Here is a 27,805-nt window from a genome sequence, read left to right as displayed (position 1 = left end):
GTTTGGCATAATAATGGGGGTCGGGGGGGGGAGGGGAAACAATTGAGTTAACCACTGTCCTTCATAATTCAGTTTAATTAATAATAGTCTTCAGAAGTAATAAGCAATGTAACTTTACCTATATTCTAAACTGAAATATGCCCAAACCACAGACCGCCCAAGATTGGTACCACAATACTGACTTTGCCCTTGCATTCACAGAGAAGTGTTAGTGTATAAAATACAGGCAAAGTAAATGTCCATTCCATTTAGGCTAAATATTTGGCATGCAATACAATCATCACTTCAACACAACATAAAATGGGAAGAAAACAGTGTTGCCCATAGTATTTTTAGTTTAAAGCTTTAATTACTTAGCACATGAAAAGAATTATGATTAAAATCATGCAGATATTCAGATTACAAAACAAAATACTTCAAATACAATTACATGTTTAAAATTTACTCTTTCAAAGATCTACTTTGAGGTAAAAATGTAAATTAACCAAATATACTGAGCAATTATAAGCTTAGCATAAATAAATATTTTCAGAATAAAATAATCAGTGAAAACAGCATTTTTAACACATATATTGTACAAGAGATACAGCCCATTTACCCTCCTTCAGTGAGATCCACTCATCTGATATAAAGCCATGAATACTGTAAAACTGCATACTACTAAAGCACAGCAGCCAGCTTACCCACAGCGTAAGACTCCTACCTGCATATTGCAGTGCAGGGCCATGTTATTTGAAAAAATATAGGATTTCAAAGATTAAGGGGTTTAATTATGCAGCTTCCAAAAAAATACAGTGAAAGCCATACAACCAAACCCCCACTGAATAGTAAAAAAATGCCTCTGGCTAGAAGTCCAAATATAAAGACCTGAAATTCAGGTCAAAAATACACGACCAATTAACACATCTACTTTTGTGTATGCAAATGACAGCACAAACGAGTTCTGTGTGCACCTGGGTGGTTTTTTTCATTTGGGGTTATTTAAGTAACCGTTTATGTAGCTGCACAGGGTTCAACTGCATATTCAGGTTCAAAGTGACCGTAGGCCTACTCTCATGAAATCTAAATCACAGCATTTCTCCAGTGGTGAAATGGGAAACACCAGATGACAGTGGTGTATCCCACTTTCTAACCTCAAGAAGAAAAAAAAGTCATACCTATTCTCACCACAAGTAGAACAACTAGAATACAAATGCGAGCAATCTATGACAGTCTGCAATAGCTGAGGTTTGCATCTCCTGAACTGATTCACTCGTATGCTACAGAGAAAATTACATAAAAACTAGAATATAAATATTATACTGCACCACGAAACAATACAAACAGAATATACAAAAATTTATATTACAGCATTAATTATCTCTCCAGCTATTAAATAGAACACCTTAGTATTAATACAGCTTGGAAGGTAAACATCACCCACAGGCTAAGTCTTCAAATGGCTGTTTGTCAATGCAGCATAATACATTTCCATAGTGCAAATCTTACCAACTGTATTAATGTCCCCTTCAGAAAAATGCTTCTCCTCACCACCCAAAATAGTGGAAGAGTCATAAAGTCATCTCTCATTTCATATTTAGTACAAGATGTGGTTTGAAACATACTAACAAAGGGAAGCTTAATTTTAACACTAAAAAAAGGTTGAAAAATACTGAGAAATTAAAGTTAGATATGTTATCACTGGAAGACATGAAACCCTAAAAGCTGATCCATGGAAGAGGGGATAAGAAAACACTGATCTTTCCTTTTCTTTATCTGTTGGAAACATTGTATGACAATACAGCATGCTCCCCCACCTATTGCACCACCAACTGTACGATTACTTTAATTGCTGAAGAATCACAGTGTTAAGTATATCTGCTTCTTGTAGTGTCAGGCTTTCATCTGTTAGCTCTTTATTTGGAAAGGTAGTCACAAGAACAAAATCAGTTGTTGCAAAAGCTGGACGGGACTGGATAATGAAATCTCGAATATGCTTAATCCTGTGGAAAGGATATGGATATGAAAACTGGGTATGATTCCATTTTGGCAGACATTTCTGAATATTAAGATGATGACAGAACACAAAACCTTCTAACAGACTATTCAATAAGTCCTACCGATTTTACATTTCCATTTGATACAGGTTGTAGCCTAAAATTTTTTGCTTCTTGTATGAAAAAAAATGAAAAATGAATGTTGCTTTTTCTTAAATAACAAAACTTGTAACATAGAAGTATATTGCAAACTGATAGTTAACACAGAAAGTCAAGTAATTTCAACCCCAACTGTAAAAAATTCCACTCCCAATTAGTATCTTCCAAAAAGGCTAAATTATTAATGGGAGGGGAATCTTAAAACACATGGTGAGGGATGAGAAAGCAGAGAGAACCTATTAATGCACTTTAGTAGTAAGGAGTTTCCCCTACTTTAACTCTGCATCAAACTTCTGAACAATAGCTCATAAACCAATCACATCAACAGTATAACAAGAGTAATTTTTGTTTTATAAGACATGAATGATAAATAAGATTTTAGAGATAAATGGAAATTTAAGGGTTTTCTCCTAAACCAGTAAGCTGGTAATAAATCTTTGAAGATCTATTGTAACTAGTAAGTAGCGAGATATACTGTAGCCAAAGAAATAGGGACTTTAACTTTCTATCAGTCTTCAAGGCTTATGACACAAGCAATACACTTTAGTAGCTGATTTTGATCATGCACATGGCAAAGATAAAAAGATTCACATCCAAGCTTCTGTCAACACACTCTTGGTTACAGATGTTACTGAGAAGTTTGCCACTTCTACCCTTTCACGCAGACAGAAGAAAACATGTCAGTAAGCCCTACTGCTTATCTAAGTTGCTTCTCCAGCAGGTGCTATGAAGAAAGGGTCTGGGCCTGTACTATCAGCATACAGTATCAGGTATATATGTATATGTATGTGCCAAATACAAAAAACAATTGCAGTAGCTTCCTCCCTATTGGCATCTCCGCTAAAATGGCTTCATTTTAGGTGGTCTGTGTATATTGTCAGGTGAGGAAAGCTGCATATTGGCTCTGCCCTTATTGTGAGCCAGAAGGAAAAAAAGGAAACAGGTGAACTCTCCATGTATAAATATTAACATGGAATTGGGTCCATAAGACCACCTCCATTGCAGGATTCAAGCTGTATTATAACACAGTGGTGCAGGTGCAGATTTCAGATCAGGGCTGGCTTGAACCTGCTTGCTGTGAAGCATGGGTGGAACTACTGCCCAAATTTCTGCCCTCTGCCCAAAGTTCTCCCAACCATGCAGTGCAAAGCAGAGCTTTGCAGAACCTTGCTCTAACACAACCTTTGAGGCAAATAAATGGGGTTGGCCAACACCATTTGTGGCAATGTGTCAACAGTGTCAATAAAACTGATGGCACGCTCTAATCAACAACCTACTAACAGATCTAAAAATCCACCAGGTTCAAATGCTGCCAATTCCTATGAGATGACAATCCAAAAAACAATAGTTGGTTCTCAAGTGTTCTGTCCAGCCCACAAGCCAGACCTGCAAATGAGCACGTCATGTCCATATACACTTCTATCTATGGGCTGCAGCCTACACATGTAACTCATGGTATGTTTAGTCAGAGTCTTCAGTATAAAGAGGTAGAAAGCTGGAGCTCTTGATTATGGGCCACAGGATTTCTCTGCCTGTCTTGGACTATCTTTCAATTGAGACTACACTCCATACCTTGCAACAAAGTGCTTTCACAGTGTCATCTGAGTCAGCCACATGCTCCTCCCATGAAGAGCCCACAGCTGGGATGACATACATAGTGAGGATGTTCAGATTTTAGTCACCCTGAGAACACTTATGGCTGGTACCATGTCCTTACAGGTCAGAGGATGTAACTGTTCATAAAAGTCTGACTTTGCAATTATCAAATATCTTGTGTTTTCAAAGTACAGAATTTTGCTTTGACAGCAATTTCGCAGTACATTTATGTTATGAAAACAAACCAACCAGAGCTATACATTTCAGTGGAGCAGTATTTTCTTCTGTTTGATGTTTTGCAGATACTCATTTAACGACAAAACACAGACTTATGAAAATAGTTAGTTACCTGCACTGAAGCAGAATCAATTTACCTGTGTGTTTGGTTAAATCTTTGTATTAATCGGCTTCCATCTGCTAATCTAATCTGAATTTTAGTTGCTGGCATGGAATCATCAATCAGAACAGGTGCATCAAGAATGGATTTTTCCTCCTCCTCTGGAGAAGAAGGTGTGCTGACTATTTCAGGTGTAAGGCTAAATGATTGGGAAAAACAAAACAAAATACAACACAACAAACCAGATATTATTAATGGAGTCAAACCAGAACTGAGTAATGCTTCAGCTGTCTTTGTCACTGAAGGATTACTACACATAGCTAGTACAAATAAGCAATGAAAATCCTCTCAAAGTTATCTGAACCAAGTATAAAAAATGCTTTTCTAATAGACATACAGACAATGCTTTCATAGTTCCTTGTCAATGATTGCAAGATTTTATATTTATTTTTCTCATAACCGTGCATATCATTACATCTTCATTATTTTAAATAGGTAATCAAGTACAAACAAAACTACCTTTGTTTATGCTTACAGAGCCTGAAATGACAGTCTTTGACAGCAAGACTTCTATATTGCACCACCTGGCATACTAAAAAATAATTATGGACAATTACAGTGCACTTATCTGACCCAAACTGCTTTAATAATTGCTTTCAGGATCACTACTCTATGATTCCGGACATCCCCCACCCTTTCCAAGCACAAACGGTATTAACATGTAATTGGTATCACCACAAAGTTAAGTGTGGAATGTTTCTACATTTAGTATAAAACCAATATAAATCTGTTTGGACATAAGAGATTTGGCTACTGCTTTCATTGCTCGCATATCTGAGACTTTATCAGCTACCGAATCAAAAATGCCACAAAAGTGTGCACACTTTGTTACATGGAAGCCTCCTCTCTCCCTGTTTTCTTTAATAACCCAAGCAAGTGCTCAGGTGGAAGAACTTACCACATGCAACTAACTGTTCCCTACATCCTACATCCCTATCAGTGCTTACCACCTTCTCAGTTTTACTGATTATTTGCAGAAGTGCATGAGCAATACCCTTTTTTGGCAACCAAAACATATCACATGAATAAATGCAGGCAGTATTTACAATTCAACAGCTAGTATCAAGTCAGCTGAAAAAGCCATTTTAAAGCCTATAATCATTATGTGGAAAAAAACCTTACGATTGGCAGAGTTGAGGTTACATTACAGTTTACTCTTACTGGCCAATTTAAGATGAACAGAGATGCACCTCTGGACAAAGCAGCCTGAACTGTTCAGTCACAGGAATGACTTTTGGCACATTACATACCAGTTTAATTGAAGTAATACACATTAGGAGTTTTTGCAGCATCCTTTGAAATTTCAATCAAATCTTGGTAAAACTTGAGAGATTCTGATGCAATGTACTGCACGTTTATTTTCGATCAAGTTAAAGAAAAAAGTAGTTTATCAAATTGTTTCTTTCTTAAACCCAAGAGACTTACCTTGTATACTAATGAGTGACATTTATAAGGCTGTATTTCGGGACACTATTTCTGGTGCTTCATTCCAGGAAAAAAAAAAAGAAAAGGAGCTGCTCCCCTACAAAAATACTTTGTATCCACATTGTCAAGCCATCAGCCATTATTGCTGCAATGGCCTCTCCACATATATACAGGCAAAAATCATATGCAAGAACAGGCAGATAAATGCCACAGTCACAACAAAGTAGAAAGCATCTATCAACTCTATGAACAGTTTCAACAGAGGACTAAGATTTATATACAACTTCTATGATTACCGCGTGACTCTGAAATCAGGGCTGAGACTTGTGGCGCAAAATAATTTTGTATCACTTTTGTGATCTGATTAGTTTCTCTAACGGTCTTCTAATTGATTAAATCCAGCTTTTGAAATAGCATGCGAACACAGAACAGAAAACCTAGTGGTTTTTACCTTCCAAGCTTTTGCCCTTCGCCACTGAAAGCTTTAAATCGTAGTCTAGGCTTCACATATTCCTGTTCTTGGTGGTCTTCCATATCCAAATTAACCTGGCCACCATGAACAAGTCGCTGCAGTTCCACAGGAATTTCCCTTCATTACAAAAATAAAAGTTTTCCAATTACATTCCGAACTGAAATGACAAACTTTACGCAGTACAATGAGTTGATACTATTAGTATCTTTACTAGATACTAATAGTAACTTTACTTTGAAAATCATAGACCTCCAATTGGTTTATGAATTGATTTCATCCTAAGGGAAGAAAAAAAATATCAGCAAACTGACAGTCAAACCTAGACTGGCAAAATCTAAAATGTGCTAATTAAACATGTGAAACTAAAAGCTCTCTGTAATAAGTAACATTCAGAGTTAAACCACAAGAAGGAAGCAAAGACTGCTGAAATTTTAAATGCCCCATGCATCTGATGACACATACAGAATATATTTTATGAGTGCAAGCAGAAAAGAAGCTTGGAGCTTTTAATAATTATAAACACATGGAAAAGGCATTTTTCCTCACTTCATTTGGAAGACATGCCTAAAAAAAGTTGCCATTTTAGCTTACCCTCTTTTAACAGACTCAAGAAACTGAGCATTTGTTGGGTCTGAATAGGATCTCAATTCGCCATCATCTAAACTGAAGCCATTCCTCCATAGTTTCAGCAAAATTTGAACCTGTGAAGCAAAACCAGTGAAACAAAAGAAGTGGAGACAGACAAATACATTATTTTAATTTCATGCAGATCATTTATACATTATTTTATCTATACTTAACAGATTTTGTAGCAGACCACAAACAAGATGACAAAATAACAGAGCACTGCACTGTAACTATCATTGTTAGAATCCTTTTAAAAAAAGCAGACCACTTTTATACTTGGGGAAAAGAATCTCTGTTGCCCATGACATAACAGACCATGCAGTGACTGTGCAGTGATTTTCACAGGGTTCCAATTACTTTCAAAACAAGTGAAAATTTCTTGTTGATAAATTAATAAATCAAATCACAAAACTACAAATTACTGCTGATACATCAGTTACAGTGAAAATTACTCGTTCCTCAAATTGTTACATGGTAAGCTCCAATACAGTTGGTTCAAACACTAAGAATCCTGCAAACCAGCCTCCTTCGCTGCCTTCTTACTTCGCTGCATATCTGTATGTCCAGCCAGAGCCTTTCACCTTCAGAGCCTGCACCTCTGTTCCCTGCAACTGCCTTGCAGTCCAACACAACTAGGCCTTCCTAGCCAGTAAAACTGACCTTCCCAGCCAGTAAAACTGACCTTCCCTTAGAAAACTATCCCTGCCCCAGGTACTGTAACCCAACTGCAACAGGCTTCTGGCTTAGTACAGCTGGCTATTACTTAGAAGGATTAGTTAAACTCCTCCTGTGGCATGACAGCACCCCCCAGCCTGAACTACATCCTCTGGCCTTATTCATTTCTTGGTTTTGTTTCTAGGTAAGCTTAACATTTGTTCTAGCCGTTCATACAAATGGCAAAGTGTAGAGGACTTCATTTTTACCCACCCTCTCCCTCACTTCCTGCTTTTTATGGAAGAGTTAAGAAAGGCCAGGCAGTTTTCAAAAGGCTCTAACCTGCTGCTTCACCATTCCTAGAACCAAACTATGCCCTCCAGTTTGAGACTGGCTACTTCTTAAGCCAAAGAAAAAAATGTAAGCTAAGCAAATTAAAATGTTAGCATAGCTAAGAGAATGCAGAACAACAGCTGAAGGAAGTATCTGAAAGAAATGTCTGCTAAGAACTCCAAAGTAATTTGTGTCAGAAAATTCCATAATGGAGGCCTTAGGGATTTTAAATGAACATCTGTCCCCTGTGGACACTTTAACAATTTCCACTTAACACTTATCTAATATTTAGATATTCATTTTTCCTCATAGATGCGAGTTACAGTAATACTGGTATTTCAAGCTGTAAACATGATTAAGCAGACATCTGTTGGAGATTGTTTCCTGCTATTCAGAATTTTACTTACATCTTGATTTTCTCCATATATGTATTCGGAGTGCTTTTGTGATGAGTCACCCAATCTATATCCACCACCAGAAAACGACTGGAAAAATATACAAAAAAGCTTACTGAAATAAATATGTGAAAGAGTTTATTAAAATTCTTACTTAGGCACTAAAAAAAAAAAAAAAGCTTGCTTTTGTGATAAAAAGCACTGTTCTAATCTATGTATCTTCTGTGTGGAAAATTGTATCTAGTAACCATAATCAAGCTAAGCAGGTTGTGTGTGTGATGTGTTTCAGTTTTTAATCTACACGCTTTTTCAAACATCAGAATCACAGAATAGCTTGGGATGGAAGGGGCCTTTAAAGTCAGCTAATCCAACCTCCCTGCAATGATCAGGGACATCTTCAACTACATTACATTGCTCAGAGCTTGTTCAACCAGACTGAATGTTTCCATTCAGACTGAATGCTCTCTAAGCACCTTGTTCCAGTGTTCCACCACCCCCATCATAAAATATTCTTTCCTTATATCTAGTCTGAATATACACTGGACCTTGTACTTGGCCTTGTTAAACCTCAGGAGGTTCACGTGGGCCCGCTTCTTCAGCTTGTCCATATCCCTCTGCATAGCATTCTGTCCCTCAGGCGTGTCAACCACACCACTCAGTTTGGTGTCATCTGCAAACCTGCTGAGGTGCACTCCATCCCACTATGCTGCTGATGAGGATATTACACAGTACTGGTGCCAGTATGGACCCCTGCGGGACACCACTCCTCACAGATCTCCATCTGAACACTGAGCCGCTGACCACTACCTTTAGTGGTAGTTCAGCAAATAAGAGATACAGAAATTTTGATTTGGGATGCAGTTGCAGTTTTGGGCTTTTATTGAATCAATTTTACTTAAAAATAAAGCAAATCATTGCAGTTTAGGTCAACTTCTAATGATTTCCCCTGGAATTGTATGGTTTCTCCCCACTTTATTTTCTAGAGAAAGCTATTTGAGCTCAGATAATACACAACTGTGTTGATCAAATCCTCTGCTATTTGCAGGCCACAAAAAGGTGTATTTGCTCTCATGTGGTTAAATGAGATTGAGACTAATGTAAGAAGAGATCAAATATGTTTTAACTTTTACCTTAGCTTTACTTAAATCACCAGATGCTCTTGAGGCTTCATCTAATGGGACGGCTCCATGTTCTTTTGCTTCCTTGAAGAGTTCAGCAACAATTTTACTTGGATTATTAGAAGCCCCAGAAATATGTAATCCTCTATAGTCTGAGTCACCTGAATAAAATCTTTAGAATAGTGATATTCATAAGCAACAATAAATGACAAGCACAATTTTCCTCTTCCCACCAAAAGAAAATAATAAATGAACAAAGACCCAAATTTGGCCCAAAGCCTTTTCATTCTGATAACAGAAATGTTCCACTTGGTTCCATCCTTCCCAGCAAGCCAAGCAACACTACTCCAAAAATATTTCAGTAACTACCATGGTGCCTTCTGGAGCACATCTCCAGAAGTCAGGGGCCGCGTGAACACAGTCCTGATGCAGCTGTGACTTTATACACCTCATGTATGTTGGTATCACCTGTTCCCAGAAAGACCAGTTCCCTCAGGGGTGTCCCTGTGCATGGAACTGTGCCTGGGCTGGTTAGAATACAGATTAACAACTTGGCAGAACAAGCATGAAACTGTTGAAAAACTTGAACAGTGCCACAATTCGATCTTTTTATTTAAAGATATAGTAGACTTCCATTCCTGCCAGTATCAGAAATAGGAAGGTTTTAATAAATTTAATTAACCTTTCAAGGCATCTTATAATCTGCAGAAACTGCTGCAAAAGCTAATTTGTGTTCTTCTCTTCAACACAGCCCCAACTCTAGCTCTTGAAGATGAAAGGTTAAGCTAAAAATAATGGTGTTCGAAACTGTACCTGTGTGATTACAAAAATCAAGATATTCCTTCAGGATTACCTTGAGAAAGTCACTATAAATTTATTAATACCAATGGAACAGATGCTGTAAAAAATCTGCCTATAAATTCAAAACCTGGGAAACCTGAGTGCTTTGTCTTTGATTAGAAGAAACATTAATAACTAATACAGTAAGTGCCTGCTACTTTCCTTAACTTTGAAACTGTCGTGGTTTAAACCCAGCTACACAGCTCGTTCACTCCCTCCCTCCCCCTCTTGCCCTCCCCCTACTCCCAGAGGGACGGAGAGGAGAATCAAAAAGAATGCAACCCCCACAGGTTGAGATAAGAACAGTTTAGTAACTAAGGTATAACACAAACCACTATTGCTACTACCAATAATAATAATGATAAAGGAAATAACAAGGGAAGAGAATACAACACCTCAGCACCAGCTGACCGATAACTCACCCCACCCCACCCGACTGAGCACTGACCGATACCTCATCCAACCCTGCAGTCCCCTAGCCCTTCCGGGTAACTCTCAGTTCCCTCCTTGGCATGACATGCTGTGGTATGGAATACCTCTTTGGTCAGCTTGGGTCAGGTGTCCTGTCTCTGCTTCCTCCCGGCTTCCCCTCCTCCCTCACAGAGCATGAGGCTCAGAAAGTCTTTGGCCAGACCAAACATCTGAGCAGTAACTGAAAACACTGGTGCTATCAGCACCCTTCCCAGGCCGAAAGTCAAAAACATAGCACTGCACCAGCTACCAAGAAGGAGAAAAACTGAGTGCTACTGCTGAACCCAGGACATTCACTTAACCACTTGGGACAAGGCAAATCAACAATCTATGTAAAACTGTCTCTCAGGCAAACAACTTCAAAATGCTGTTGATTCCACCGTATTTTAAAATTACCCAAAACCAGTAGTGGGTATGAAGGTGCTATATAACCATACTGCTCTTACGATCAAACATAACTGCCAACCCCTTAGTATCATCTCTCCTTCAAACATAAATCACTATTTATTATCCAACTGCTATTTATATAGAAAATAATTATTAGATTTAAAAGAATTATAGTGGTAAGATAATGAAACAATTAGAATTTGTACTCAAGAAAGGAAGTACGCAAATATTTGAGTAATGGATACATAGAACAATTCAGATATTTGAAAAAACGCAAAAAAACTTTTGAGTTCAAGTGCAAGTTACAATCTTCACATCCATACAGTCGTGTGTTAAGACACCTACAGGTCCTAGATCACTACAGATGGATTCTGCTAAACACAGTTTCACTACAGCAGTGCACCTAACACTCCAATAAGCCACATAACATGTCTGTAGTTACTAGCTCTTTGCAGGACAGACTTAGCTCACTTGTGTTTTGAAAAACAGGAGGGAGCAAAGTGTGAATGTCACAAAAAAAACCCAGTTACATTCACAGCTGTTAAATTATTTGTTGTTTGAAAAATACCTTTGGTTTTCTTTGTCATCGCTCATGCTTCTTTCTGGTTTTCTCAGCCTTCTGAGAGAATCAATTTTAAGACTGCCAAGAGAATGAAAGAAAACATTTGAAGATGGCTGGTACATGCATCTCACCAGTACTTCATATTTAACTTCTGAAATTTCTTTTTCAAAAAAACCCTAATAATATCAAGTTGCTGGGGCTTTTTTTTTGTCCTCACCATACTTTTTCTCCAAAGTACATAGCCATGAATGCTTCTCAGTGAATAAGCAGGAAAGGGCAGATGTATGGCAGAGTACTTTTGCAGTAACAGTTGAATTAGATGATCATTGTAGGTCCCTTCTAACCGAACTATTCTCTTCTAGCATAGGTTATGCTGAATTCTACATTACAACACAGGTGGTCCCACAGATAACACAGGTGATACGTAAGCCCAACGCCTGTTTCAGAATCCAGCTTACCAGAAATAACTACACTTCAAATTGTTTCCACATTTTAGCTTTTTTTGTCAAGAGTTCAGTTGCCTAGTGAAGTTAACACTGGCTTTCCTTGAGGTACTGGAGTCTCTGTCTATGAGGATCCTAAAAAACTAAGAAGCAGTCATTCTTACTTCTATTTTATACAATTTAAAAAATACCTTCAGTGGCAACATCACAAAGACTTTCAGAAGATGATCAAAATGCAGAATCACATTCTGTTTTATGATAGGAACAGATCAATAAGCTATCATAGGATAAGCTAGGGTTGTTAGCCTGCAAAATTCCAGCAACAGTTGCACAGATATTTGCTCTTATCCTGCAGTACTCGATTCATTAATGCAAGATGTGTATGTGGTAGCTGACTACCCAGGGATAAGAACACACATACAATCTGCTACATAAGTAATGGCAGATCACCAGTTCACATTTAGTCAATCAGTCTGATTACCATTCCTTTGATTTCAAAGTGTAGCAGAGCAGTCCATTGCTTTTTTAAGTATCAGTGTTAATAAAACAATGTAATTCTATAGCCAAGTGAAAGATCTGCTTCTTATGAATTTCTCAGAAAAAAAATGTATTGCTGTTGACTTGGGTCACGGGCACTAGAAATGCTTTCATCTATTTTCTTCCTTTGTTGCATTGTAGGTTTTGTGGAGAAAATACTGTATTTTGTGCCAATGGTCTCAAGTTTCTCAAAGGAGATTATACAACATGACAGTACGTATAATATAGCATTTGTTTCAGTAGGGCCCAGAGACATTCTTTTACACCTGCAATTGTGGAAGTAGATCAAGAGCAGCACTATGTTTCCTTGCAATTAATACACTGCTCATCTGAGAGCAAACTGAAGTCTATTAAAAAAAATACGTATCTCAGTTTGGATACCATGCAAATAGCAGCCATCTCTTCTTTCACAGTCGCGTTCCAGCATGACTGCCAATAAAGACCTGTTTGCCAACAGCTATCACACTGAAATATCTAAGATACTGTAGTGCAACTTTTCCTTCAGCTGGAGTAGGAGGTTGTAACTTCATGCTATGTATGGGTAAAGGGAGCCCTTGGCTTTATTTGTTTATAAACTGTGCTCAATGTAGCTGAGTAGTCAATGTAGGTGCTTTCACCAAAACAAAAAAACTCCCCCCAAAAATACTATTTTCCAAGTGTCACATGATGTACTAAAATCCCTCTTCCTGAGGATTTGCATTTGTAAATGCACTTGAAGCATGGCTCTGGTGACTAAGATCTTTTCTGCTGATTAACCTCCTTTAAAACAGAGATCCACCTTGGCAGCAGTGACTGAAAGACAAGCCAAATACAAGACTTGTTATAGCATCACTGACATTTATGATGTAAAAACTTGTCTTCTTTAGAACTATTTAAATAGAAACCAAACGGTGGCAAGATTTCTTTAAAAAAAATTAAAGCTACATTAAATCTTCAAATGCTATGTGAACTGCAAACACTGCAGGCCGGAAAAAGTTGGATTTATACATAAAAACATGTCTTACCTTACACCTGCCAAACTCAGAAAAATTCATTTCTCTCACCCCACAGAAGCCTACTAATATTTTTTCAAGTATTTGTCTCATCAGGTACTTATATAGTTACAACACTCAAAGCAGCTGCCTTGTCAGGTTTCACACAAGCTGCGGATTTGCCGAGTTTTGAAGCAGCGAAGAACTGCAGTATTTTTTCTGAGATAACAAATTTCCAAATTCTATCTGTGTAAAAAAAGACCAACACTGCATTTCACTTATATCATCTTATCTTACCTGAAGTAGGTTTAAAGTAGTTTTGAAAACCATATAGCACAAAGGCTCATAGATAAATACAATTTAAAAACCAGTCTGAGAAGACCCAGACTATGCATTATTAAAGGACTTCATAATTCTGGATTATGAACTACCGTAGGTGGCTTTTTATACAATGAGGAGATCAAGTAAGTATGACAAAGTTTTGTGAGCTAAAACGGTACCTATTAAACATATTTCTGAAGTACAAAGCACATCTTACCTTTGTGATGCTTTTGTGTTACTGATCTTTGTAGATGTTGGTTTGTCAGGACACAATGCCTGCCTTTTAGCTTCATCTTCATATAACTCTGCCAAAGCCAACTGTAGGAAACAAAACTCTTTATAGAAGTCTAACTGTAGAACTACACAAGGCAGAAATAAGACAAAAACTAACACAAAATATGCACAGCAGCAGCAAATTAGGAACACCAACATAAGAAATCCCAACTACTTCTCTAAATTGACTTTCCAACCCTAACTATTCTATGATTCCCTTTTGCTTTATGAAAAAACCCCCACACAATGCTTAATGTACTTGTGACTTGGAACTTGTACTCTGCTGTCAGTCAGTTCACACTGCTTCACTAGTTACATTCCACCTTTATTAGATTCAAAATTGCAAGAGTATATGCACACATATATTAAGCATCATCTCATTATTATTAATAAATTTAAAACTGTACTGGAATTAAGAACCAATTGTGGTTTGCTGGCTTGAAGAGAGGTGTTCCAGCCCTCTGACCATCTTCACTGCCTCCTCTGGATTCACTTGAGCAGGTCCATGACCTCTGGGAAGCCCTAGAGCTGAAAACCACATCCATCTTTCCCTGTTAATTACATACAATTAAATAAAATAGGTGCAGTTTCAGTTACTAAAACTTTCACCTATTTTCCAAATTGTTGCTAAAGTATTTTGAACCTTCATACACTCTGAAAATCACACACAAAATAAGAATACTGCTAAAAGTATCTGCAATTAAGTATTTAAGTACCAATGCAGAGTTATGCTGAACTCCTGAAACTTTACCCACGTAAACCTGGGAAGAGATCACATCCATAGCCTTACACCACGTCTGTGGAGACTGGCATTTTCATGTAGGAAAAGACACTCCTACCAAACAGTCAGGAAATATAACAGCACCAAACCAACTTCGAACACAGTTAAAACCTAACTACTTAAGCGCCGGGAGAGCCTTTCCAGCGTCCTGAAGAGCTGACTACTACACACGCTGACAAGCCACCGTTCCCTAAAGCGCCTAGTCCTCTTTCAGAGACATTCTTCCCTTCCCAGCCTCAGAAAGGGAAAGAGAGAGCGACTAAGGGGCCCAGCCATGCCGGGCTGTGTCGGGACAGCCCCGACTGGCAACGAGAAGAACGACCGCACCACACACTCCCCGGAGGGGCGGCCTGAGAGAAGGCCAGGGGCGCCCCCCAGGGGACACGGAAGCGGGACACCCGTCTCCACCCGCCTACCTGCAAATCCCGTGCGCTGGGCGGGCGGCCGCTGCTCCGGGGCTGCCGATCCCTCCGGACGCCACGGCCCACAGAGGACACATCCTCTTCCTCCTGCACATGACCTGTCCCCCCGTCCGCCATCTTCAGAGGGAGGTGGCTGGCGAGGGGCGGGGCGGGGCCAACGCCGCCAGGCACTTCCGCTGTCCGGGGGCGGTGGTGTAGCTCCGCCCACCGCGCTGTTTCTATGGGGACGGCGGACACTGCCGCCACCGAGAGCGCAGATCTTACCGGCCACGTGTGGGTGTCGGTTCGTCCGTCTGTTTGCCCCAGCACAGAGGGAAGGTGTGTGTGCACGTCCCCTGATCTAACTGATGAAGAGCAAGTTACGTTTAAAAGTAGGTATTTTCAGTTTCCCAAAAATAAATGTAAGACAAAGAAAAAAAGAAGACAATTAAAGAAATCCTAAAAATAAATTCTCAGCAAACATTATATTTACCGTTTGGATTATAGAGCAAGACATTAAGACAATCAGGCTGACTGCAAACATTATGTTTTCTGATATAAAACAAGGGTCTTTATATTTTTAATGGAAAAGAAATATTGATAATACTACAAAGAGGAATCAATAAATCAGTTTCCAATTTGATATTTCATCACAACATGGATTTGTAATATCTACACACAAATAAATTGCTGCCCTAAGAGAGCTGACTGGCACAACGTTTTGCAATGTGAACTGGTGAATATGCAAGTGATTACAGCCATCAGTTGGCTGGCTGTGATTTCATCTGGAATTGCGACTGATAGCTAAAATCAGTAATTGTTGGACATTCACATATAATGCTCAATTGCCCCCAGCTGAACCAGGCAGGGAACTGCTGGCTGTGACCTGACTGCTGAGCTGAAATACTGTGAAGCTGCAGCTGGAAGTACCAGCTGACTGTCCTCACTAGTGCCATTCAGCTCAAACACACACCACTTTCTAATTCATCCTTCTAGACCCTGTTGACAGTACCATACAGTTCAGAAATGCTGGGAATGGTGGCTAATGGAGCTGGGGTCACACAGGACCTTTTAAGCCACAGTATTAAACTGTGGGCTTACGTTTGTGCCTTCATAGTCAGACCAATCCTCATCAAGCACATGGACAGGATGACCTGTTCTAGCCCGTAAACAACAGGGAAAAAAGTGTGGTGTGATACCCAAATCCATCTCAAGGGTCAGCACTATCTGCACAGATGGCAGTATTTTTCAGATAGAGAGTATAGATACAAATGACTGGGTTTTCTTGCATAACTTCGGTGTTTGACAAAGATGAATGGCATCAGTGAGGAGATATATATATGTATGTATAACATATATAGTACATTTCACGTAGGCCTCACATTCTGAACTTTATATGCTGATCATGTACGCTTGCAAAGAACTCTCACTTTTATGAAAAAACCCAAAAAACCAAAACAACCCCAACCGTGAGTAAAAATAAGATCCCCCTTGAAATGGCTGCTGTGCTTGAAGCTTTTGTATGATGTCTCTGTCAAGAATAAAATGTATTTGTATGATGACTCTGTCAAGAATAAAATGTAGTCACATGTTGTTTCATTATGCCTTCCATGGACTGATACGTGGTACACAGCTATTGTCTAAGTGAAAATGTCCTGTGGTGATGCAAACTGAATTAGGAGAGAGGATGACTAAACTGTAATCACTTTAAAAGCCAAATAACTTTATTGTGATATCACTTAGGTGTCCCATATTTTGACAGGCATATCTTCCCTAAACACTGGCATAATTCCAGCCAGTCTTTCTCTGTGGTTCCTTCCTTTTTGGTTAAGGCTGCCAACAACGTTTCAGGAGATCACCTGAGTACAGATTAGCACATAATCTTTTTCTCAGTGAAATTTATATAGGCACAGACATCGGGAAATTTAAATCTGTCTGTCCCAGGCAGCCATTTTAATTTGCATAGCATTATTATTCTGACCAATGTTTTATCACACAGCTACAGATTTAAAACAGTTAATTATTATCTGTCAGCTCTAGTTCCTCTATTAAAATTGGTCCTGTATTTTTATTTTTTTTAATGTCTGAAATAATCTTCATTTATCCTAGATTTTTCCTCCTAGAGATTAAAACTATCAACATTTACAGTCTTCTAGCTGGGGGTGACACAGGTAACAGCCAAGTCTTTTATTTGCAAAATTCCACTGCAGTTGGTGCTGTCTAGAATCAAATATATCTAATTAAAATGCAAGTAAATATAACAAGAAACAGATATTAAAACTCAACCCACCAAACATCCCAAAGTTTGGATGTAACTTAAGAGAGAAGAAGGAAAGAAGAATGAAGCTGAACAAAGGTAAAATTAATAGTAACATTCTTAGAAAGACATTTTAAATAGAAGAATTTTAGAGCGTTTTAAAAAGAGTGATCAGGGTAGGGATAGACAATAAAACGCATATTTTTAGGTTTATAAATGTTAAGGAACAACCAGTATAAAGGGCTTGGGTCTGAGACAGAGCCCTGAACTTGATGTGATTAAATGCTCATTGGACTGAAATTGGACTAAAACAGGCAATAGGATCCCAGGTCTTTGAACTTCAAGGACTGGTAGTGCTACACTAAATTTACTGTGTAAACAAAAACAAGAGGAAAAATAGTTAAGATACAAACCAATTACATCAATGGGATTACCCCAAACCCACAATGCATGGGAGACCTTTTTATCTATTTTGTAGCACATAAATTTGAAAGATAATCTTCAGTAACCTCCAAATCAGGATTGCAAGTATCTTCAAAGAAATAAAAGTACGTATTTAAAGTGACAAAAGTCTTGGGGTTGAGAGAGGGACAGAGAGAGGACACAGAGGGTTTAATTAATTTCCTTAGTTACACTACATTGCTTAGCTAAACATGGCTTAACTGGCAGCATGTAATCTGTGTGCAGTCTATGGGATCATCTGTCCAATTTGCTGCCTTTTTCTTGGAGGAAATAGAGAATAACTGTTTGGATTGCACTTATTTGTTAAGCACCTATCTCTGGTCTTCAAGGAAAAGCCTCCTGTCTTCGGTATTCTGACAGAGTATTCAGAAAGGTCTGAATTTATGCACAGATAAAAAGGGTTCAAAGGAAGATGTCTTCTGGCAGAACCAGGACAGCTGTTGATACTTCAATGTGGTTTTTATGGGAGTTCCCGAAACTGGAAACTGGCTCTGTGTTTTGCTGAGTTTTATTACAATAAAGATAAGCCTTACATAGAATCATAGAATCATAGAATAGTTAGGGTTGGAAAGGACCTTAAGATCATCAGGTTCCAACCCCCCTGCCATGGGCAGGGACACCTCACACTAAACCATATCACCCAAGGCCTCATCCAACCTGGCCTTGAATGCTGCCAGGGATGGAGCATTCACAACTTCCCTGGGCAGCCCATTCCAGTGCCTCACCACCTTAACAGGAAAGAATTTATTCCTTATATCCAATCTAAAACATTCCATCTCCATTCTTGAGAAATCCTTGCTAGAGCTGCTTTGACAATTTGCTCTGCCTCTCCACCCTTTAGACTTTGAATGCTTAATGTACAACTGACTTGGCTTCATATAGCATTTCTATGGTAAATTTCCAGGCTGAAAAAATAATGTTGTTTGGATATTTTTTTTCCTAGCTAAAAAAAAAATCTGCACTAGAGTTTGGAAATTTAAGATATGCAAGATAAAAACTTTTAGAGGCACTTCTGAATCACAGTGAAGTATAATATCTTCTTGATTAGAAGACTTGTTTCTTTCCTTCTCACTCAAACACCAAATGAGTGTGTGCTGACTTAACATTTTTATTTAAACCCATTTGCTTGTTTTGTGCCAAAAATGTATAGTTCTATAAGACTGGGTTTGTGAGTAGTGCTCAGGATGTAATTCCCTGGTTTTATTGCTTCTCCAGGAGCTGCAGTCTCATGGAGCTTGTCCTGGAAAGGGAGGAGTGCATTAGGGAGGAGGACCTCTGTGCTTTGTGGTCGTGAACTGTGTTAAAGTGAAATTTCCCATAGAAAATAATGTAGGAACAAGAAAAGGGTTGGGGTGAACAAAACATGTTGCCATAGCCCCTGGTCACAATGTACCAGCTGTTTTGCAGCTGATAACATTGTGTGGTAAATCAAAGGAAACTTTTTGGGGCTGACAGATTCACATTTGTATTTTAAAAAGAAAAATTGCCACCAAAGCAAACAGAACACAGTCCATTAAAAATATATCAGTACTACTAATTTCTGAAGCTCTATGCTTCTGAAACTGTATGTGTTTAAATACTTCAACAGGCTTTTTGTCATTCAGGTCTACTGTTTTGCTAGTTCATCATCACTTTAATCTGGAATTTCATCGGGTTAAATCTGCAATGTGCATTGGATTTTGTTACAGACATTATATTAAAGTAACTGCATAATTGAAACAGCTTTTTCATTTTCCCACTTCTGCTTCATTGTGTCCAAATATGTTCCCACTAGCAACAGGGCTTTTTTTTCTGGTTATATTTACCAGTGATATTGAAAAGATAATAATGTGCCTTTCAGTTATAGGATCTACAAATGATAGGTATTTGGTTTTTATTTGACACGAATTGCACATCTGCAAAGTTTTCTACCAAGACAGAAACAGTAGAATAAAATGAAAGATAAAGAGAGAAAAGAAATGGGGGACGGGGGACGGGGGGCGACAAACAAAAAAAAACAAACCCAGAACTACAACTCCAGTTGTAGCATACAAGAGCAGAACTGAACTGCTTCCAGTTGCAGTGAACAAAATGAGACCAGCCACTTTAATAACTTTGAAAGGAACACACAAGTCATTTGGATCCCTGACAACTTTAACTTTGCAGCTGACATTATGCGACCAACGGGTTCAAGAACAGACAGGAAAGAACAGAGGGATTTAAGGATATCAGACAAAGCTTCTATATCATTTTTAAGGGTATTTTTTAAATAAAGTCTCTATTCTTCTTGCAGATGCTCTGAAAACTAGGATATTTAAATTAATCCTGCCGGTGCTAGTGCATGTTTACTTAATTTTGGTGCTTTAGTAGCCCTTGCCTCCTTTGTGGCAACTAGTGGGTACAAAGGGAAAGTACTGAAAAAGACAAAGGTTTCAGAGGTTTGGCAGTTGGTCTGTAGTGTAGCAGATGCTGCAAAACAGATTTATGAGATTGAGGTAGGAAAGCATCTTGATGAGGAAAAGCAGTGAGGGCATATTTGCATTGATGTGAGAGCAAGTCTACAGGCAGTGAGTCTGCAACAGACCTTCCACTGCTTCTGCCAGAGGGGAAGCTGCAATAATAAAAACATTAAACAAACTGTTCCACAGAACTAAGGAAGCCAAATTCCCACAAATCTATATTCTGCGTTCCCTATTTCAGTTTCTCCCTTTATACCTCCCCCATTATATCCCTCTCGAAATATCAGATTCTTCTTCCATTCTCCCTATGATCATTTCAGTACCTCCAGCCCCTTCTGTAAGTACCATTAGTGGTTTTGTGTCCCCGGCACTCTCTGAATGCAGTGTACCATCTTCCCTGCAGTGTCTCTTAGCTCCTTATTTTGACCTTGCATGGCTAGCTGGCTGGCTCTCAGAAGAATGAAAAGGCTTCATTATCCCAACCTTTCCTTCTCCTGATGCATGAGTAACTTCTTTCTGCTTCACTTGGGCATTTATTTGGCAGTGTGGCTATCTAGCAAAAAAGAAAGTAAAATTCAATTTCAGTTTAGTAAAAAAGTTGGTATATTGTATCAGCTAATAATAGAAGTGGATCTGATGACCTTTAAAATAGCTCCTGATCTTGAATTTCTGTATTCCTAATGTTTTTAACAGTAGTACAATCTCAATCTCATGCCACTCCCCTGGCAGTTGCCTTTGGGAAAATAACATACAACTATCAGTAACTGAATGTGTCTAAATTATAGAGATATATAGGCTTTCTGAAGATACATCTGGTAGTGTGAGTTCCATGTGAACTTTGGCTTGCATTTGCATTAAATGCTAGCTGTCAGCTTGGTACAGCATCTACTGCAATCAATGGAGAGACCTCAGAAGGGTTGCTGACCTCTTTTTCAGCATGGGTGCCCCCTCTTAATACCTTCTGATTTCACTCTGGAGTTGCTGAGATGCCTCAATTCAGCTTAACATGTACTGTGCTTTTGCAAGAATAGCAAGGGGAATTTCTGGGACAAATTGTGGCATTTATATGTGGTCAGACCCACTCAGCTGACTGGGGACATGCTCCTGGATGTGACTGTGTTGAGCGAGATGAATCCTCTCTTTGAAATGCTGGGACTGTTCACAGTCACAACATGTGAAATGAACTGTGTGTACAAATCTGTTCAGAATCATTCACTGTGATGATGAATCCAATTTTGTTTCAGTTTCAAAAAATATGATGAACTAGATTGTATTAAAAAAAAAAATTATGCAGATCAGAAGTCAGATCCCCAGATGCCAATAGTACCAAACTGTGTGAGGAAGTGGACATTGCAGAAGGGAGAGCCATGCTGCAGGATGACCTGGAAAGGCTGGAAGAGTGAGCTAACTAGAACCTTAGGAAGTTCAACAAGGACAAGTGCAAAGTCTTGCACCTGGGTAAACAGAATCCAAGAGTGCAGCACATGCTGGGATCTACCTGGCTAGGGAGCCGCTCTGTGGAAAGGGACCTGGAGGTCCTGGTGGACCACAGGCTTAATATGAATGAACAGTAGCGTGCAGCTGCAGCAAAGAAAGCCACCAGAATGCTGGATTTTATCAGCAAGGGCATCACCAGCAGAGACAGAGATGTCATTATCCCACTCTACACAGTATTTGTCAGGCCACACCTGGAATACTGTGTTCAGTTTTGGTCCCTGATATACAAAAAGATGTGGAACGGCTGGAAAGGGTCTAGAGAAGGGCAATAAACATGATCAAGGAACTAGGAAGCTGTGTAAAGAAAGGCTGAGAGAGCTGGTCTTGTTCATCTTTGAGAAAAGAAGGCACAAGGGAGACTGTATCACCATGTTACCATATTTAAAGGGTAGATACAGAGAAGATGGGCACTCCCTTTTTATAAGGAGTCACATAGAAAAAACAATGGGTAATGAGCACAAGTTACTCCTGGGGAGATTCTGGCTTCAGAGCATTTAAGAGATTTGGATAAGTCTCTTATTCTGCTCTTTCTAAACCAGATAACATCAGCATGAATTGTTCTGTATGGTCTCAAAAGAGTTTAGGAGACAACAAACGTTCTTTCTAATGTCCCCCAAGTATTTTTAGAGCTTAAATGAAAGGGAAATGAAAGGGAAAACCTCCCTGACAGCAATACAAAGGAGAAGGCTGTGAGGTACCAGTAGGTGGTGCTGGTACAACAGCAAGAAGGATGTGAGCACTTGACATTGAAGCCAACACTTCAAAACTTTTCCTCCCAGCCGATATCATTACTACATCACTTTCTAATTTTAAATATTGTTGTTTTATTGATGTGGGAGCTAAGAGCTGTACCTATAAAGGAAGAAGTTCTTTACTGTGAAGTTGGTGATGCACTGGAACAGGTTGCTCAAAGAAGTGGTAAATGCTACATCCCTAGCAGTGTTCAAGGCCAGGTTGCTCAGAGCCTTGACTCTTTCATGTCTAGTGTGAGGCATCTCTGCCCATGGCAGGGGAGTTGGAACTAGATGGTCTTAAGGTCCTTTCCAACCCAAACTATTCTATGATTATGTGATTCAATTTACCAATGTGACACAGCACTAGATTCTATAGAGAACAAAAAGGCAATGTATAGCATTTTGTTCCTCCACTGGTTCAAGCAAACAGGTTAACAACGTGTTATGTAGCAGTCATGGGAATTCTTGAAAGTGACAAAAAAAAAAAAAGGAAAGGTCAAGTTGAGGTGATTTCTTTACCTTTAGTTCACACCTATGGGAATAGTTCTGTATTACCACAAACATAGACACATACTTGAAATCATACAGTTGCATTGTACGGCAGGCACTTGAGAAAGAATTTGTAGAGAAATAGGCTCTGCATATAATAGCATCCCTGCCACTTTGAATCGTAATCTGAAATTGAATCAATTTACCTTGTAAAGTATTCAAAGAAAAATTAATCTTCCACAAAGTACTCTTAACAGAAATGTCTCATGGTTACACCATTGTGTAAAGCATCAGATTTCCTTGAGCTTTTATTCTTCCTCCTGTCAGTGCACAGCTCTACCTTAAGTTAAGCTAAGATATTTGTTAGGAAATATCACTTTAACTACAGGGAAGACATTATAAGGAATTTAATCCCAGGATATACTAATTTATTCTTTAATTTGCTAGTGGTAATTACAATGAATGGATTTGTTAAATTTCTGTCTCTCATAAGCAGAATTATACACACTTCTCATGCTTACTTTCACATTATTTGCACTGGGTATTATAAAATTTCATTCAGTTCCCAGTTCTTTTGGAAGCAACAATATTTTCTTTTTTAAAATAAAGATTCTAGTTGCAGAGTAATGCTCAGAAAGACTAGAAAAAAAAATATCATCTAGAAAAAAAAAACACCCCACATTTCAGCTGTGTTCTAGACCCCAAAGGATGATTATTCCTTTTGGTCTTTGTTTCTTTTATCATCTTATTACTTCTTCCTTCTTGGAACACAGTTTGGCCTGACCTTTTTGTTTGTTTGTTTTTCTTTTGGAGAGTGAAATTAGAGTCTATCAGGGAATACGGGCAATACTTCATCCACATCCACCTAAGCTTTTGACCTTTAACTCAGCACAAGCTCTACAAAGTCATCTACAGACATCCTGTCCATGCAGCTTTTCCTTTCATTTCTGCATTTTGCATTTTTTTTTTGGCAATTCTTTAATCTTCCATCATTACTGAAACAGTAAATGGAAGCAAAGAGAAGGGAAAGAAGAATTAAAGGTGGTGAATAATAAGAGGCAGCTGTTAGTTGCTACTCAGAAGCCACAACAGTATATTCTAGGTACTTACAGACAAATGATAGAAATCTGGGCCTACAAATCACCCTTCCATTAATCTGCATTAGCAGGGGCAGCTCACAGTGGAGTCCTAGAACCTACCATACCTTGCAAGCTGAGAGATGATGAAAACCACCTGTGCTATTTCAGGGTATGTGAACTCTGGAAAAAGACATCACCTGAAAAATGTCTATAAAGAAAGAAGCCTGGAAAAGAGATGTCTCCAGTGAGTCTTTGAAGTGCTCTGTACAACGCAAAAGCACGGGAATGCCAAGTGAGGTCACTTGGTGTGGTATAAAGTTGGTAGGTTGATGCTTGCAGGTTTCTGCAAACTAGAGCAGCTGGGAATCAACTGCAACTTATTTTTTGGAAGTAAAATGTTTTTCTTCCACTCATTTCCTTTTCAAAAATAGCAGTTTTTGTCCCTTGCTCAACACAGGATGAAAAATTAAAGTCTTAAAAAATATTCATGAGCAAAATTAAATAGGTCATTTATTTTTAATGATTTCTTGATTGTTTAGTTTAGATAGCTTGAAGTAGCTTGAATTTTAAAATAAGTAACTTAGAAGGGGAGAGTCGGAATCTCCCAATTAATAAAGATACTAATAGATATTTTGACAGGTTGAAAGTATGTTGTTTTATTCCACAAAATATTATCAGGAATAAATATTTTTTGAAACCAAAACCCTTTCCTCACTAACATGTCAGTTCTGACAATCTGGCATTTTGCAGTCAAAAAATCACTCGAGTGGGAAATTTCTTCCCAACTGCATTTAATAGGAGAGGGTTAGGCAGTTCTGCGGTCCTTATTGTTCTTGTGTTCTTCTTAGTCTTGAGGTTCTCCAAATTCCCCAAGTAATCTAGTAACTCACCTCTGAGTATCTTGCCTTGCTGTGGTAGTACATCTCAGATTGTCTGACATGAAATTATATTCTTGTCAAATATGTTAACAAGTTGTGGTCTCTCTTAGTGAAAGGATGGACAGTGAGGGAGATTTGCATGGTGATGCAAGAAGCTGGACATCCTCTCATTCGCCACTGATCGGTGAAGAGGTGCTGGTTGCTGCAGCACTGACAAGGAACATTAGCAGGATCTATATTATTAAAAGAATCACTGAAGCATTTACTCATGTTTTTATACTGATTTGCCATTTAGGTGTTCATGGGTCAGTCTGCCTTCAAAAAGCAGGTTGCTGGGAATTTGTGTTAGTGTGTTTATATCAGCTTCAATTCCTCTCTCTGACTTGTTTTGGATTTATGTGAAAAATACTTAAAAAAGAGGTCTTGAACCTTCATAATTTCCCAGTTTACTGCGTAATGCTACATGATGAGCACAGGCAAAACCTTCCCAAGATGGATATTTAGAGGCAGGGCAGTTATGATGGAGCCAAACTCCCTGGGAAGACTCTTCCTACTGGGTTATTTTGCATAGTCCAAATCTCACCTGTGGCTGCACAAGTAGTCAGTGACTATAAGTCATTTTTATCCTTGTTAGAAATTACTTGGTATTACATGGTGTGAGCTGCTTATTCTATTGGATTCTTTATTCAACTTAATGTCAAGACTTTGCAAGTTTGGACACTATTAGAAACTGAATGCTACCTTCACTGAGTAGCCAGCTTTGGCCCAGGAATGGAAGACATTAGAAAGCCATAGCACCTTCAGATACATTGACATTGGCCTCACAGAGCCAGAGCAGAAGTCGGGGGTGAGCTCTATAGGCATACCACTTCCAGACAAGAAACAACAACAAACTAGAGATCTTTGATCAACTGAGAGATTTATTCTGAAGTGACACCACTGGCACAGCATGTCCATGAAGCAGTGAGACGCTACATTTGTATTAGGAAACAAATGAACTGATTTTTATTGTGAAAGAAAAGAGAAATCATGGTGACTTACCCAACAGAATATTGCTGTATTAAGTAATTCAAAATGAGCATATTTTTGGCTGTTGACCGACCTTTCTGCATTTCTTTTATTAGTAATGGCATTAAGGTCTATTTGCTTGTCTAAATATGACCTTAATTTTCAAAACTCCTGCACTTTTGTCTGAATGGGAGTAGAATATTGGATTGCATAGCTGAACTGCTGGATTATTTCACTCATCAGAATCTGCTTTCTATGCTAACCGAGGAGGCTACTATGTAGAATTTGTATTGGAGTCTAGATGCTTGATCATGTGAAATTTGTATGCTGGTTTAAGGTGAAGTATGTATTACAGGATTCAGGAATGTGATTTGTGATTTGATGAGTTGTTACTCATCAACTGCATAGTGATAAGTATTCATGTGTGTTCTTAGTGTGTGACAAAAATGAAATATCACGATTTACATTACCCATCTTTAAGTGAATATTGTAACCCTACAGAAAATTCAAGTAAGAAAACTGGGGATTTTGATTTAGGTTACTATACCTTTGAAGGGGTTAAAAATAAGAGTGTTGAAAGAGGAATAATGTAAGTGGAGCGGTTCAGTCATCAGAATAATTATGCTGGTAGCACAGTCCACAACTTTTCCACATGTAGACAAACTTTAAGAACTTTCAGGCTGTAATGTGATCTGTGCAGGTTAGCTGTTCCAACCTAGTTAATAAATATACCTTTTGTTACAACTTAAGGAAAAGTTTGCTTGAAATCAACAATCAAAGACTGTACAAAGCACAATTAAAAATCTGAGTTCTGTGAATGTTGGAAAGTTGAGATTTACAAGTAAACTTTCTTTCTTTGTATTTTAATTTGCTAAAGCTATCAGTTACCCCAGTATTTAATGTACTTCCACCACATCTCTGAGCATGTCTGTCCTCCCTGTAATAGAAATTAACTTTATAACAGGGAGACTAATTTTTTTTCAAAGTTACGTAAGTGGCTACAGACACAGAGAAATGTCTAGTGGGATTTGGTGTCTAAATACTTTGAAAAATCTTGTCCTAAGTGATTTGCTTAGGATTACAGTGCAAACCTGTGATGGAACCTTGAACTGAGATTTTAGGTAAGATCTATCTGAAAAAGTTCAGTTCCAGAACTTTTGGCAGGTTTTTGCAATGAATTTGTTTCCATCAAATTCTGACATAGTAAAGATTCTCTTTTCTTTTGCTTTTAACTTTGCTAAAATTGAAGAAGAATCAGCTTCCTTCCTGTTCTAACGAGCTACCTCATTGCATGGTGGAAACTTACGTCTAATATAGCTTTCTAACTTTGTTCATTTTCTGAATATACATTTAATTCATTTGTTCTTTGACTTTGAGAGACCATGGCATGAGGTCAACACTAAGAAGTGGTCAGAATTTTAAACAGAGACTAGAGACAGGGTCCCTGTTGACATTTGAAAAACCTGAGCTCTTCCATTAGCTCTATGCAGCAGTACAGGTCAGTTAAAAATTAAGGCAGGATGGAAGGAAATTACTTCCTTCTTCATGGTTTAAGAAAAGGAAAATGAATCTGAAATTGAAGGGTTTTTTAACAAACCAGTCTAATAGGGCTGAATAAATTAAACTGTCAGACTTTAGTCATTACACTTCTTCCTGTGTGAAGCATGGAAATTGGAAGCACAGACTGTGCATATTATGTTAATACTATTTACTCAGTATCCATGACGTATCCTGGTGAGTCTAAGCTACAACAGAATTATGCCTTCCAGAAAAGAAAGAGAAATAAGGTTAATGAAACGGCATCTTGGCACTATGGCTAAGTAA

General features: G+C 38.4%; 1 protein-coding gene across 2 annotated transcripts; it reads right to left on the bottom strand.

The window, feature by feature from the left end:
* Positions 1–327: 327 nt before the first annotated feature.
* On the bottom strand, positions 328–15,326 carry UBXN2B (UBX domain protein 2B). Of its 2 annotated transcripts, none has more exons than XM_061342977.1 (9): positions 15,155–15,320; positions 13,902–14,002; positions 11,419–11,490; positions 9,165–9,324; positions 8,047–8,124; positions 6,617–6,726; positions 6,005–6,142; positions 4,106–4,267; positions 328–1,982 (listed from the first exon to the last, which is right to left on the bottom strand). In XM_061342977.1, exons 1-9 carry the CDS (start codon positions 15,275–15,277, stop codon positions 1,820–1,822), a joined length of 1,107 nt encoding a protein of 368 aa, XP_061198961.1. In that variant the 5' UTR covers positions 15,278–15,320; the 3' UTR covers positions 328–1,819. The 2 variants fall into 2 exon arrangements, with proteins under 2 accessions (XP_061198961.1, XP_061198962.1); XM_061342978.1 differs by having other exon boundaries at positions 1,912–2,038; positions 15,155–15,326.
* Between the last annotated feature and the right edge of the window lie 12,479 nt (positions 15,327–27,805).

This window comes from Neopsephotus bourkii, unplaced genomic scaffold (genome assembly GCF_033783945.1).
Source record: "Neopsephotus bourkii isolate Nb327-2 ecotype Australia unplaced genomic scaffold, CSIRO-AGI_Nbou_v1 NB_1820, whole genome shotgun sequence".
In the NCBI taxonomy this organism is placed as follows: Eukaryota; Metazoa; Chordata; class Aves; order Psittaciformes; family Psittacidae; genus Neopsephotus; species Neopsephotus bourkii.
This window is presented reverse-complemented; position numbering and strand designations above follow the sequence as displayed.

Bases quoted from the DNA above. Each gene is read 5' to 3' on its own strand.
- UBXN2B (XM_061342977.1), bottom strand. From the start codon at position 15,277: ATGGCGGACGGGGGGACAGGTCATGTGCAGGAGGAAGAGGATGTGTCC. The intron at 11,491-13,901 runs GTAAGATGTGCT...TTCTCTTGGCAG, and splicing joins AACACAAAAGCATCACAAAG to TCTTAAAATTGATTCTCTCA. The intron at 4,268-6,004 runs GTAAAAACCACT...CCAATCATTTAG, and splicing joins GAAGGGCAAAAGCTTGGAAG to CCTTACACCTGAAATAGTCA.